The sequence below is a fragment of the Lontra canadensis genome, unplaced genomic scaffold (genome assembly GCF_010015895.1).
Source record: "Lontra canadensis isolate GAN:19392208 unplaced genomic scaffold, GSC_riverotter_1.0 scaffold33, whole genome shotgun sequence".
NCBI classification, from domain to species: domain Eukaryota; kingdom Metazoa; phylum Chordata; class Mammalia; order Carnivora; family Mustelidae; genus Lontra; species Lontra canadensis.
The window spans coordinates 199880-215561 of NW_022631027.1; the positions used below are offsets into that span (position 1 = coordinate 199880).

General features: G+C 34.5%; 1 protein-coding gene across 1 annotated transcript in view; it reads right to left on the bottom strand.

The window, feature by feature from the left end:
- LOC116873440 (collagen alpha-1(XXIV) chain-like) overlaps positions 1-15682 on the bottom strand; it is a gene marked incomplete at its 3' end in the record, with an annotated part of 316096 nt that overhangs the window by 192864 nt on the left and 107550 nt on the right. The window contains exons 14-19 of the mRNA XM_032867266.1: positions 13472-13525; positions 11361-11405; positions 4531-4584; positions 4410-4454; positions 4118-4171; positions 3792-3845 (exon numbers count right to left, since the gene is read on the bottom strand). Coding sequence (XP_032723157.1) covers positions 3792-3845; positions 4118-4171; positions 4410-4454; positions 4531-4584; positions 11361-11405; positions 13472-13525 — 306 coding nt within the window. The remainder of the gene's footprint in view (positions 1-3791; positions 3846-4117; positions 4172-4409; positions 4455-4530; positions 4585-11360; positions 11406-13471; positions 13526-15682) is intronic.

Here is a 15682-nt window from a genome sequence, read left to right on the forward strand (position 1 = left end):
GGAATAAAAATGCTAACAGGTACTAACATTGTTACAGGCTAATTGTGAGGATTAAAAGAGACAATATATTTAAGGTGCTAGGTTTAGCACAGTGCCTGGCAATAAATGGTAACCAATTTTATAACCATTAACCTTTTCCTTTATATCCTCTGTCCTCTCCTGGGTGCCTATAATTCCTAGATTATTTAGATCATTATTATATTAAAAATTTGAGGATTTGTTGTCAATATTTCTGAAGCCATCTTCTGACATCTGGATTAACCAGGCAAAGTCGGGGCTGGAGAGCAAGTTCAGAGGAGAGAAAAGTGGTTATAAACCCTGAAACTAGAGATGAAAGGAGGCAGTAATTTAATACCTTTGTTTTCACCAGAAAAGCTGCTGAATTCATTATTTCTGCCATATTAAATTTCTATGTGAGTTTCAAATTTGACCTAATAGTTCTCAGATTACATAAAATTACAAGAAATAATATGTGCTTATCCACATTTCAAGAAGTAAAGCACAGTTTTCCATAAGCACTAACGCCATTCTCATACAGCGCTTAAATATCTGGATATAAAACAATGCACAATCAAATCTAGAGAAAAGTAATGAAGTATTACATAAAACTTGACTGCTCCTATATAAAGTCAAAATTCATCATAATCAGTACCTAGAGGAGCCTTGAATTCTTAAAATGGCAAGTACCTCTCTTAGAGAGATAAAGATGCGGCTCTCACTGGAGACCTCTGGTGGCAAAAAACAAATGAGAGGCTAAATTCACAAGCTTTGAGGAAAAAACAGCATCCTCTAGGTGTTTGTTTCTGGAAAAGTTAATTGACAACCAGATATCTGTAAACACAAATTTTGAAAAATTTCATTCTTCAGAATAAATCTTCATTTTAAAAAACTTTAACTGGAAGTTTCCTTGAATGTCAAGTCTCCTTTAAAAAAACTCAGTTTTCAAGTAAGTTTTAGACAATGGAGTAAGGATCGAGTAAACCTCTCTAATTGACAACTTCTAGTTAAAAATATGGAAAGGCATAATAATTGTCTTTGTTTTCTTTGTTTTAAGGAAATAATATTAATTAACAACTTCTGATTGGTAATTGTCTCTGGTTTTTAGATGCTTCCAGAGCCAAAGATTCCCTAATTCCAAAATGTAGAAAGCCTTCCAAATCGGGACATTCTTTCTTTTACCTTATAGGTATTCTTTCATGTTACAACTTAGATTCATTTGGGGGGGAAAAAAAATCACTAATGCCAGCATCTTAGAAAACAGAAAGCCAAAAGTAGGAGATATAAAATAAGAGAGATATCTTTATGACTTTGATATTCTTTTCATGATAGTAAACAAATGATTTAGAGAGGCACTAACTTGTATAATTTCTTTTTAATATAACAGATTCAATGCAAGCAATTTTTCATTAAACAGGTGTCTCCTTCCAAAACTAGGGAAGGTTTCTTGATCAAACTTTTATAATTTTTTTCTATTAGTAAGATACAAAAAGTGAGAGACTACAGACTCTTCACAAATACTAATTCATATATCTCTAGCCTGTCTACAGTCTGATGTATATATTTTTCAAAGATTTGACAAAACAAACAAAAGATGGTAAACTATCTCCTACCAAAGTATTCCCTGCTGACATTAAAAATGTGTTTCTTATTAGAAAAACAAAGAAAGGGACAAAATGAGCAAGTAAAAGCCTCACTCTTATCATCTTAATGCTCCCTGCATCACAGCCTTAAAAAGTATTAGAATTGGTTCTGGTGATTTATTTCAAGAAAAAAATAATATTAAGGGTTTTAAGACAATGTGTTAAAGGCGAAACAGGCTCTCTACCTTTTCTTTAGCTTAGACTAGAGAATTACTGGTAAACATTGTCACTGAGAGAAAACCAAAGAGTCACAGATTTACAAAGAACCTTAAATATGATGTAGTGAGACTCTCAGTTTAAACAAGTAACTGGATGTCACAGTGGTTAAATACTCAAGGTCATAGCAAGTCAGTGTCAGGGCTGGGACTAAAATCTAATCCTGTTTCTCAGAGAAGTATATCCCCTCTGCCCCACAATAAACATGTTATCAGTACAAACTGTATCAAAAAGTAAGGGAGACATTAAAAAGATTCACTTTGTATAAGCATGATATTTGACTTAAGTTTTATCCAGTAATTAATTGTAAAGCATTATAGAATAATATTGATATGATTTATCACTCAGTATTGGCCTTAGAAAATGTGTTGTACCTGCTCCTTTTATTATTGTTGAAAGTCAGAAAACCCTCACATTATGAACAATTAGGATGTAAGAAGTTTAGAGTCTTACTTTGCTAGCCACTGCAGATATTGTAAGTTGCTGTTATGTGATTAGACTCATCCTTGAAAAACAGAAGCTTTTTGTTAGCTTCATGACCTATTTTCATGACTTTTATTTATACAGTTTGGAATTTCTGAGATTCAACTGCAGAGCCCAAGTCTGGGTACATGACTGACCAGGTTTACTCCAAGTCCAGGGCAAAAAACTAGTTAAGAGTGAAGCTTACCACCAGCATGTCACTTGACAAAAAGACACTGAAAATTTTCCTTTGGAATAAATACTTTCTGAGAGATGTATATGAAATGCCATCAATGTTAGAAGTTATACTGAATGAGGTATGAAAAGTGCTATGTCTTAATGCTGCTTCCTCTGACCAAAAATAAACACGCCTGAGATAGGAGGAGAGAGTTAGAGGAAACACAATGACTTGCTCAGAGAACAACTCTTTTTAAAATGTAGATTTTAATGTTATATTAATAAATTATAATTTCCATCTATTTTTCTATCTATAATTACCTGCACCTTCATAGAGTTGTAATCAATATCAGAAATCCCAGAGCAATCTTAAAATATTAAATCCTAAAACAGTATGGCACAGTGGCTGAGTATGTGAGCTCTGACATATGATTACCTAGATTTTCCCAGATGGCCAACAACTAACTATGGAAACATGGACAAGTTATTTAACTCTGTGTCTCAGTTTCTCCAATCTGTAAAATAAGAACAATAATAGTACCAGCTTCATATGATTTTTGTAAAGACTAAATTAGAAGTATAGACTTAGAATAGTAACTGGTACTTTGTAAACACTCAGTACATCTTAGCTATAATAATCATGACTTTTAATGTAGAGAGACATACTTAACTCATGTTTTAACCATTATTTAAATGATTTTAATTACTCGGTAATTTCAGTTTGAGTTAGGTTTCATGTTAACTACAATATAAGGTATTCTTTTTTTTTTTTTTTCAATTAACAGATGCCCAAAGGTTAAAAAAAAAAAAAGACAAAGAATTAGTATATTTGTGCCCACGGGGTGTGACATGCTATCTTTTCTTCACAATATTTCTTTAATGAAATATATTAGAATGAAAGATATTTGGAAAAAATAAAACATTATTTAAGGTGCTTTTTATTTTCTGTCTTAAATATCTATCGTTTACTTCATAATAGTATTATTATGAATAACAATAGTTATGAATAATATTATTCATAACAGATCAAACAAAATCTTTAGGGACCACAGAAGTTTGGTTTTGGCCTGGGATGAGGGGGAGGGCAGGAAGAACAAGGTCCAATACTCTACGGAATGTGAGCTGAAAAGCTGAAAACTTGAAGGATTAGCTGTACCCTAAAACTGAGGAGAAAAAAATGCCAGATTGGTAACCCTAGCTCCTACTTACATTCCACTAATACCAACAAGTGTCAAGACTCATGCCATGATGTACACTTTGTTAATGGGAAAAAGCAAAGGAAAAGTTCAAACCTACTGAAGGTCCTGGCTTTCCTCTCATCCCTGGTGGTCCTGGAACACCAACAGCACCCTACAGAAGAGAATAATAGAGAGAAGATGAAAGTTATTATACCACAAGAGACAGCTATGCCTCTGTATACAAACTGCTTAAAAAATTCATGGAGTGAATCCAAAAACTGAGAAAACCATTTCAAACAAAACGTGTAAAACCATATTGATACCGCATCCTAACTAAGTACATGGTTAAAATAATCATTACTCCTTTTTTCTTTTTAAGAATTTATACTTTTTCACTGAATTTTTCATATTTATATAAACTTAATGGTAAAAAAAAAAAGTTACCTTGTCTCCAGGATACCCTAATTCTCCTGGCTCCCCTGTAATGCCTTGTTCACCCTAGAGGGCACATTTAATACAAAGACACTTAAGCAACACAAACATGGCAATATTATAAGACAGTAAATATTTATTATAGAAGAATAATTTCTATTTTTCCTACTTCTGATAAAAATTGTAAAACTGACAATACAGATTAGATCCCATATATAAAAACAAGATATTTTATAAGTATTGACTAACAAGAAAAAAATATGATAAGAAATTATCTCTATGATAATGCAAATATTTAAATCACCTTATCACCTTTGATTCCAGGTAGGCCCTTATTCCCGGAAAGACCCTAAAAAAAAAAGTGATATTTTGTGACATCATAGAGAAATTAAAGGAAAATATCCATTATGCAAATAGAGACATACCATTGGGCCAGGATTTCCAGAAGGTCCAACTGGTCCAATAGGGCCAATACTGCCCTGAAAAGTAATTAGACAGAAAGGTATCATTAAGCATCCACTAGGATTAGAAAGAGAATATGGTAAAATTAATTAATTAACTAACCCAGAACAGTTCATCTCACTCAGCTCCCACATGCGTCTTGTTCTTCCACAACTTCTTTTTCTCTCCACATTTAGAAATCATACCAATGTTTGAAACTTTAGCGAGGTCATCCTACTCCCTAAAGCCTCTTCATACCCGTGTAGTCCACAAGGATCCTCCCTTTCCTCTAGTCTGTATAATGCTTAACTCTCCTTGACATTCATCTTGAAATACGTCTCTAACTAGATAATATCTTGAAGAGCAGGGAAATATTTTAGTGCCACATTCCCAGGAGGTAGTTAATAAATACTTCATTTGATCATCTTCTATTTTTAACTCCATCCATTTATTCAGGAATTATTCATTGGGCACTTACTATGTTCCAGGCGTTTTAGTGATTTTATTTCATGATTTGAAATTTGCAGAATGATAAAGTTTATCATAATTTCAGGGATAAACTGAGAACTGAACAAAAGACTCTACTCTTCTGGGCTTCTGTCATTCATTCATCATTTAACATTTGTTGAACATAACATCGACATAGACACTGTAGTTGTGTGGAGGAAATAAAGATGAAAAAGACACAGTCACCAACATTGAGGTTCTCAGTTTAAAGCTCCAACGCAAGATTCCTCAAAAATATAACAATCATCTCCTGTAAGCAAGCGATTTAAAAAAACTCCTCAAATATAACATAAAATAGAAGACAAAGGACAGGGGCGCCTGGGTGGCTCAGTGGGTTAAAGCCTCTGCCTTCAGCTCAGGTCATGATCCCAGGGTCCTAGGATTGAGCCCCGTATCGGGATCTCTGCTCAGTGGGGAACCTGCTTCCTCCTCTCTCTCTGCCTGCCTCTCTGCCTACTTGTGATCTCTGCCTGTCAAATAAATAAATAAATAAAATCTTAAAAAAAAAAAAAAAAAAAAAAAGAAGAAGAAGACAAAGGCCAAGAGCCACAATAAGGGTATTTCAAAGTAAGATTTGAAAAAAAAGAAAAAAAAAAGGTTTGGCGATCACTTATAATTTTTGTGTCGCTGACACATTCATTTTCCTTCCTTTTCTTGCTACTTCTCTGTGCCTAGCTTCTGTTATCATCCTTCATCTTCACAGAACAAATTGCCTTACACTTCCCTTTTATGGTTTTCAAACATTAAGGAAATTCTAAGTGTGTATTTGTGGCAATGCTAGAAATGTTGCCCCTTTTACTAAATTTCTTAGGAAAGCATCCCAGGCCCTCACTACTAGGTTTGCACCAACCCTTCCCGTCTTGTCTACTTCCATTTGTTGCTACTCCTCCTTTATTTCTTCCTTGTCCAAATCCCACATTCTAGCCACAGTGGACGGTTTTCCATTCTCTGAACATGGTCTCTCTTTATTACATGCTCCAAGCCTTTGAAGATATAGTTACCAATACTGAAATGGCTTTCTGCTGCACTAGTGAGTATACTGTACCATACTTTTCTCCTTGTGTTCCTAGTCTGCACATTCTGTGAAAGTAGAAGCATGTTTATTGATTTTTACTTCCCAGACCCAACATAGTACTTTGCACATAATAGTTCTGAACTAAAGTATGGAATGAACACTGAAGGACCTGTCAGAATAGCCAAACCCAAAAAGACAAGAAATAGCAAGTGCTGGTGGGGATGTGGAGAAAAAGAAACCCTTGTTTCACCTTGGTGGAAATGCAAATTGGTGGAGGCACTGCGGAAACCAATATGGACATTCTTCAGAAAATTCCATATGACCCAGTAATTCCACTACTGGCATTTACCCAAAGAAAAGAAAAACACTAATTCAAAAAGATACATGGATCCTGTGTTTATTGCAGTATTTCTTACAACAGCCAAGATATGGAAGCAACTCGAATGTCCACCCATAGACAAATGGATGAAGAAGATGTGGTGTACACACACACACACACACACACACACACACAGGAATATTACTCAGCCATAAAAAAGACTGATATCTTGCCACTTGTAACAACATGGATGGACCTAGAGGCGAAAATGTTAAGTAAAATAAACAGAGAAAGACAAACCGTATGATTTCACTCATATGTGCAATTTAAAAAAATAAATGAACAAAAAAAAGACAAACAAAAAGACAGAGAACTGGTGGTTGCTAAAGTGAGATGGCTGAAATAGAAAAACAGAATTAAGAGTGCACTTACTGTAATGAACACTGATTAATGTACAGAGTTACTGAATGGTTATACTGTACACTTGTAACTAATATAACACCGTATGTTAAATATACTTTAGTAAAAAACATTTTTTTTAACAGTGATTTCAAGAGCTCCATCTCCCAACATAACAGAGCATTGCTAACAGACTGCATTCATATTACACAAATTTCAGAATGGAAAATATGACATCTTTTGTATGAGTCCTAAAGTCTGTGAAATATAATGGAGATAAATTATTTCCAACATGTTTAATCCTGAAATATATGAGAAAGGGAAAGAGTAATACTTTCCAACTTAATAGACAGATATACAATATTCATATGTCACTGACAAATTCTGTCAGTAGGAAACAACTGTTCTTATAATTACAGTGGCTGGTTTATTCAAAGTTCCTGGCTTTAAAAATAATGAGAGTTTTAAAAAATACAAAAAACGTTTCTGTTTGGAAATTATGCAGCAATAATCTATGAAGTATGGGGGGAAATCTTATAAACAAATAAACAAACATTTCTTTGTCATTCTGTTGGTTTTTCCTATGGGCAATAACATTAACTGTATTTCAATAAACATATCACTGTGCATAGACTAATATTTTCAGATGAATGTACTTTGTATGCACAATCTACTGTTTTACTTTCTAGTGACTCTAAAAAAATTATCACAAAATAGTAAGTGTTGAGAAATATTAAAGATACAAAAAATTATAGTAAAGATAAAAAAGATTTAGTATTATAGGGAACTAAAAAGTAAAATAATACGGGTATAGAAAGCTCCAAGAAATAGCAAACATTTTGTGGTATGTTACAAATGGTGTGGAAAATCCTAGTCCTGAAAAACTAGCTTTCTCGAAGCAACCCGCAATAGGTGAAGAGCAGTTTTTAGTTCCACAAGGATAACCTGAAAGCCTTCAGCACTCTCTGCTTACCATACTCCTCTTCCATGAGAAGACAGAGCAGACAGGAGAAATACTTCCATGCATGGCAGCTTAGCTGAGGGTATCTGGGATACAGCGCCAAAGGCAGAAAAGCCTCCCACACATCCAGAAATAATAAAGAACTTTCGAGTCAAAATGAGTTAAAGAAACAGAGACCCAAGAATAGGTTCTTCATATAAAATGAGCAGCCGCTAGCCAATTAGAGCTCATGAGTGAGCACACTGTAGAGAAGACTTGGGGCTCCTCTTCAGGCTTTGCAACCGCACCCACCCACCCTCACAGGTGATAATCACTATCACTAATTAAGAAAGCAAATGACAATCAGCTGCAAGGAAAAAATCATTTAGAGGAAGCTATGTCATCTCTTCTCAGAAACTATGCTTCCTATAAGGAGACAAGCAGATGTGTGCTTGCTGATAAACTGGGCAAGCAGACAAAGTGTTGGCTATGAAATATAAAGGTTCTATATAAACCTTTTCCCAGTTATCTTCAAATCTTCCCCTCCTTCCATTCTACTCCCATCCCCCCACACTTCCTAGGCTATAGTCCCACTACTCCTCTTTCCATTGCCCAAACCGCACTTTTTTTTTTTTTTTTTACCTCTTCTGTGCATTTAGAGAGGCATTCTTCTGCCTCAAGAGTCCTTTTCCTGACTACTCCACTCCATTCATGTATAATCTTCAAGATATGGTTAAAACATGTCTCTTTTATGAAGCCTCCTCTCTCAGGATGACATAAATTGCTCCTTTCTCCGTGGTTTTTAGTCCATGAGAACAGTGATCACATCATATGATATACTGATTTTTCCTTCTATGCCCTGGATTATAATGTTGCCCAAAACAGAAATCTTGTTTGTATTTTTAGGCCTAGCTCTAGTTCAGCATTTGATACACAGTAGGTGCTCACACTGTTTTGATTTAAAAATTTAGTAAATGTGTAAAATGGAGGTTGAAATACCTGTTCTATCGACTTGAGGAACAAATGAGATACGAGTGTGAAAGTACTTTGGATAGTATAAAGTACTATCTATATCAATGTAGAGATGAGGATTACAAAGATGACTGTTAGTATCATTTGGCATTTTCTTCTCTCTTTAGAATCTCTTCTTTCTTTTTAGAATCTCTTCCCAGCAACCAAAGGGTATATTGAGAAAGAGAAAGGACAACAAACAACAACAAAAACCCAGTTATTTTTGCCAACACTATTATGTGTTGGAACTGTGCAAAGTCCTGGAGTAGAAAATGAGTAAGGGTTAACTATTAGACAGAGAAATACAGGTAAAGTATTTCAGGTAGACAAACAAGTGAAAGTGCAAAGGCCTTTTGGTAGGAAGGTTGCATGACATCTGAGAACAGTTTGCTAGTGCACAAAGTATGTCTCAAGATGCCCATGACAACCACAACAGTCTAGACATGCTAAGTATTTTGGTCTTAAACTTGAGCATAATGGCAGAAGCTGCTGAGTTAACCAACTGATAGGTGAAATGAAGAACACATAAAGACTGAACTCCCTTCTCCAGCTTCCTTTCCTCCCCATCGGTAAAACCATGGACTACCACCTACAGTTTAATCCTACTCTAAGTTCTGAGAAAAAAAAAAAAAAAAAAAAAAAAAAAAAAAAAAGGTCCTTTGGCTTCCACCTTCACACAGAGCTTCTTGTGAAGCCTAAAGAAATCTCATGAGTTAAATGGTACACATTATAAGGTAATATGAGTTTTAAGGAGGTGATATAGCACACAGGTAGAATTATGGCCTCTGGTTTGATTGCCTGCTTCAAATTTGGGCCTAATACTCATAAAGTGAGTGGTCTTGGCTTGTTCTGAGAATTAAATGACCTAGCACTGACTAGGCACATGGAAAATGCTAAATAAAAGTGAGCTGTTATTGGGGTGTCTGGGTGGCTCAGTAGGTTAAGCATCTGACTCTTAGTTTGGGCTCAGGTCATGATCTTAGGGTTCTGAGATCAAGCCCCACATTGAGCCTAGCACCTCAGCAGGGAGTCTGCTTGAGCTTCTCTTCCTCTGTCCCTTCCCCATGCTCGCTCTCTCTCTCTCCCTAAAAAATAAGTAAATCTTTTTTTTTTAAGTGAGTTGTTATTGCTCATTTTATTATTAGTATACTACTATTATCACGTAAAAGAAAAGTTAAATGTGTAAGACTCACTCAGGTGCTCTGACTCTTAATTCTATACTCTTGCCAGCCCCGAATGGCAAGTTAAAACTTGTTATACTGATTTTAAACCATAGTTCCAATAATTGAACTCCTGATGTATTCTGTTGGTCAAGTTGTCACCTTTTGCCTTGGGGCGGTTAAGGTGGAGGAAAAACATTAAATTTAGACTCAAAAGACCTGTGTTCAAGTTCAAGCTACAAATAATTGTGGCTGTAATTTATGACATAAAACTCTGGAGTCTTAATTACCTATTTCATATGTTAGAAGCAAGCTCTAAATTGATTTTTAAGGAAAATCTTACCTCTGCCCATGGTCACTTACCTATTTTTATACAGATATATATAGTTTCCTTCTAAGATTCTACTTTCATTAGGCTCCTTACATTTCATAAAAGTATGAATCTTGCTTTTAGTTCTGCTGTTAAAGCACATGGTTCTAAATTTATAGAAAATATCTGCAACTTACATCCCTGTCATGAACCATAAGCTTGACTGAGAGAAATATATTTATGGAGATATGGCAGAAGTAGCAGTCTGTTTGCTTCAAGGAACAGTCTAAAATTTATCAGGTAACTATGTAACTGGAGTACATTATTTTGGTCTCCACAGAATTGCTTCGCTAAATTGTACTTTGCCTACACCAAAACTCCAGTGAAACTCAGAGTTAAATTCACTGAATAAAAATGATTTAGTGAGCAAATAATACAGTCACTTATATTTTTAGTATAATAAATTAGGTATTAAAATGTTTAGCATCAGGGCACCTGGATACCTCAGTGAGCTTGGCATCTGTCTTCAGCTCAGGTCATGATCTCGAAGTCCTAGGATTGAGCCCCATGTTGTCAGGCTCCCCGCTCAGTAGGGGGTCTGCTACTTCCTTCTTCCTCTCCCTCTGCCCTTCCCCACTGCTCAAGCACACTCTATTTCAAATAAATTTTTAAAAAATCTTTAAAAAATGTTTAGCAGCATTAATGAAGTGCAACTACTACTGATTGTTCAGGATGTTTCCCAACTATTTATTCAATTTTATTCAGAAATAAAATCTACAGTTACCATGTGCTATAATATGGTATGGTATGGTATTCAGACCTATCTGTATCTATCCAGGCCTGATGCTATGAAAGAAAATTCAAAGGAGAGAAGTGGCTGTTCTGTGTCACACTTTTGAAGAAACAGAGTCTTAGGTATCTATTAATGAGACAGACATAAATAAATCTGTAGAAATTTGTCATTTTAGATTACCATAAAGTTTAATTTTTGATTCGTATTCCTGGTCTAATTTGTATATCTGGTGGGAAAATACATTTGAGCAAGTCTGATATCCAACAATGACACTAAAACATCTCATTTTTCTAAAGATTTTAAAATGCGGTTAACAAATATAAACACCATTTTATAAGAATGATAATACTTGATACTCACTCTAAGCCCAGGAAATCCCGGAGGACCAATGCTACCTACAAGTCCCTATGTAAAAGAAAGTACAAGGGTGGTTAAATACAATTGCAAACTACTATGGGCATTTTCTAAAGACACAGACAAACATTTCTAGAAAAAAAAATATGTCAAATTTTACCCCCATGCATCTTCCTAAGAAGCATAAATCTCTGGTGGTAGTGTAAGTTCTCCCAAAATGCCCTTGGCCCCATGCTTTTGGATGCCAGGACTACCACCTAGCCTAGGATATAGACTGTTCTGTGTCTTTTATGTATCTAATAAAGGAAGTAAATCCTGTAAGTAGTCAGCATTATAGACATAACCAACCTATGTATTATGTAAAAAGATAAGTTGTCAGCATATAGAGTTAGAAGAGCATTTTCAGATGGTTTAAAACACTACCCACTCTTGAAGTATAATATTTAAATTCTTTAAAACTTCAGTTTTTTTATTTAAAGAATAGAAACAATGACATTTGGGGGTGCCTGAGTGGCTCAGTCAGTTAAAGTATCTAATTTTTGGTCTCAGCTCAGGTCTTGATCTCAGGGTCTTGAGTTCAAGCCCCATGATGGGCTCCACAGTAGGCATGAAGCCTACTTAAAAAAATAAAGGAATAATAACATTTGTTCTCACTATTATAAGATCACAATGAAAACTGTCATAATGCATAAAAGGTTTTGAAAAATTTCTCACAAATATAATAAATTACCAACACCATTAATTATGTATATAATAAATGAAATTTTAAATTATCAATATTAATTTTTCCAGTTGATTTGTGGTCTTGTGAACCCATCATTATAGTCTTTATGATAATTTCTAATTTAGTCCAAGGCAGTGTTAGAAAGTGAAAAGTACCCCTCCCTTTTTTTGTATCTGAAGTTGTTTTGAAAATAAGGTACAGTAAAATATAGAGAGAGTTATAAGCCAATAAACTAAAATATCCAGTTTATCCTTGTATTTTAAAGATATTAAAGCCTGAAAATGCTCTTCAAGAAGCATTACATTTAAATAAAGAGCAGATTTCAAAAAGAAATATCTTAAATATGATAGAAGCCCAACCCTAACAAACTTCATGTATATTTAACTGACAAAAATTTAAATAAGATGGCTTCACAGTAGTTACACAAGTACATAAATGGTATTAAAAGAAAAAATAAATAATGCTTTCTTACCCTTGAAATGAAAAGCTCCACAGAATCAAAGGCAAGAAAACTATGGTAAACATTCTATTTAAAACATCATTCAGGTTTTTAACAATTTATTTGGAATCAGTTCTATTCTTATCTGCCAAGACTTACAACAAATAAAACTTGGGCTAAATTAACTGAATAACTGATAAAGTCATAATTTAGAAAACTAAATAAAAAATAAATGATTTTCAAATACTTTAAATATAAATGCTAGTAATTCACCTGTATCTAAATATAAGAACTATTCCTAATTTAGGCTAAAAGGATTTAGTGATTAACTCTAATTCACCTTAAAATCTTATTAAAAGAATGTGTGCATGGAATAGATTGGAGGGATTTGATAGATGCTCTTTGAGAGAAAAAAAAAATTGAAGATTTTTCTACCTAATGTCAAAAAAACCAACAATCTATTATCATTGTTTGATAATATAATTAAACTAATTATAGAATAGTAACTTTCTAAATTGCAAATAATAGCTGAATAATCCTAAAGGAGAAGATTTCTCTAGAAATCAATACCCAAAAGCCAGGTAGATCAATGACAGGCTTGAGACAAAAAGGGCAATCACTGCGAGCACAATATTTACATGAGGCTTGTTAGTACCTTCATGTATATGAAAGGCTCACCCCAAAAATATACAAGTCAGTATCATGACCATGTAATTCTAATATTTTACTTAAGCAGGTACATTTAACATGGTCACAATGATTCGTTTTAATGATTCTCTCTCAAGACAGAATATATTCATAACATTTTTGTCTTTATAAATAGGAATGTGCACAGAGGTATCAAAACTGTCTGGCCAACAGCACTTATTTGAATGTCACGAGGATGGCAAGTGCAGGTGCTGTGGCGTCTGAGTGATGTCAGATCACAAGGCTGGACCATAACAATATACTCACAGGACTGCCATCAGGGCCAGCAGGGCCTCTGTCTCCAAAGTCACCTGGAAAACCCTGGCCCAGGGAAAAATGAAGAAATGCTGTTAAAACCAAGAATTCATTTTTGTCCATTCATCTTTTGAAGGGCATCTCAGCTCTTTCCACAGTTTGGCTATTGTGGATATTGCTGCTATGAACATTGGGGTGCATGTGCCCCTTCTTTTCACTATACCTGTATCTTTGGAGTAAATACCCAGTAGTGCAGTTGCAGGGCCATAGGGTAGCTCTATTTTTAGTGTCTTCAGGAACCTCTATACTATTTTCCAGAGTGGCTGTACCAGCTTGCATTCCCACCATCAGTGTAAGAAAGGCTTCCCCTTTCTCCACATCCTCCCAACACTTGTTCTTTCCTGTCTTATTTATTTTTGCCATTCTAACTGGTGTTACAGTGGTATCTCATGGTTTTGATTTGTATTTCCCTGATGGCTAGTGATGTGTTACATATATACAATGGGATATTACTCAGCCATCAGAAAGGATGAATACCCACCATTTGCATATACATGGATGGAACTGGAGGGGATTATGCTAAGTGAAATAAGTCAAGCAGAGAAAGACAATTATCATATGGTTTCACTGATATGTGGAATATAAGGAATAGTGTAGAGGACCACAGGGGAAGGGAGGGAAAACTGAATGGGAAGAAATCAGAGAGGGAGACAAACCGTGAGACTCTGGACTCTGAGAAACACACTAACGGTTACAGAAGGGACGTGTGGGGATGGGGTAACTGAGTGATGGGTATTGGGATGGGCGTGTATTGTGATGGACACTGGGTGCAACTAATGAATGCTGAACACTACATCAAAAACTAGTGATTACTATGTGCTGGCTAACTGAACATAATGAAAAATATTAATTTTTGCTGTGTTCTCTGATAAGGAATTTACTAATAGGAAATATTTATTTCCTAATCTCTAAATTATGATACAGCAAAAACTTGTATTTGTTTTGTGTAATACTTCATTTTGTTCAGTACAATATTTCCATGTTTTACAAAAATTATTTTACATGCCATATAATATATAAAGAAAGCGAAGCTGAAGAAAATATACATTTGTTTGGCACTATATAAAGAACCACTGAATGAGAGAAAACATAACAAAGATTTCTGCCTGACCAATCCATTAGTTATCTCCACGATTTCTTGCCATTCTTAGACCCACATCACAAAGAATGAAATGGCTAATACTATTTAAGTGTGTACTTAGCACACTTACCATGTGCTAATGGCTTTAAACACTTTATTATATACATACTACTTCATTTTATCTTCATAACAAGTTGAATCAATGAATATTAATACCCCCACTTTGCAGTTGAGAAAACTGAAGCACAGACAGCTTAAGTCACTTGCACTCACTAGCCACACACAAGTGGGACTGAGATTTGAATAGAGGAAGTCTGAATGCAGAATCAATGTTCTTTCTCCTCTTCTACATTGAATATTTTAGCTAATCATTTCAAGGTAAGATAAACATGTAACAAACATCATTTAAGTACTATGTTATTGGGGAAAGCCATAATGTACATAAATCCTGCAACCATAAAATGCAATGCCACTGAAAATCAAGGTTTTCAGTGAAAATCTACTGAAGATTCCACACCGTAAACTATGAAGGATAGTAAGTAACACACTTTCTTATTATACATTCTTCTGTAAAACAACTCAAATTACTCAGTAACTATTACTTTATACACTAAAATTCTTCTCTGAATATTTGCCACTATATTTATCAACTTTAAAGCACACTTTTAAAAAGCTACTTTACAGAATGGTTTATAAGATTTATTATTAACATTTTAATAATATTCTTTTTAAAAATTTTTGTAAGACTAACAAATAAAAGTATATTATTAGAGTCTTATAATCTATTTAGGCAAACCAGTTATTAAATACATATTTAATAGATCACCAAAAATCACCAGTTCACTAGTACAAACGTGAATGGGCAAAATTTAAAAGATAGTTTAGCAATGAAAAAAAAAAAGTATGATGTATCTAAGGCATAGTTAACTCATACTAGAAGCAGTTTTTCTTATTCTGTAATCAGAGGATAATGCAAAAACCATCTGTGTAGCCAAACATATTGTAGCCATACCCCCTTCAGAGTCAGTTGAAGTTCAGGCAGGCATTTTGCTTTCATTGTCCTTGGAAGTCTAATTCTGTTG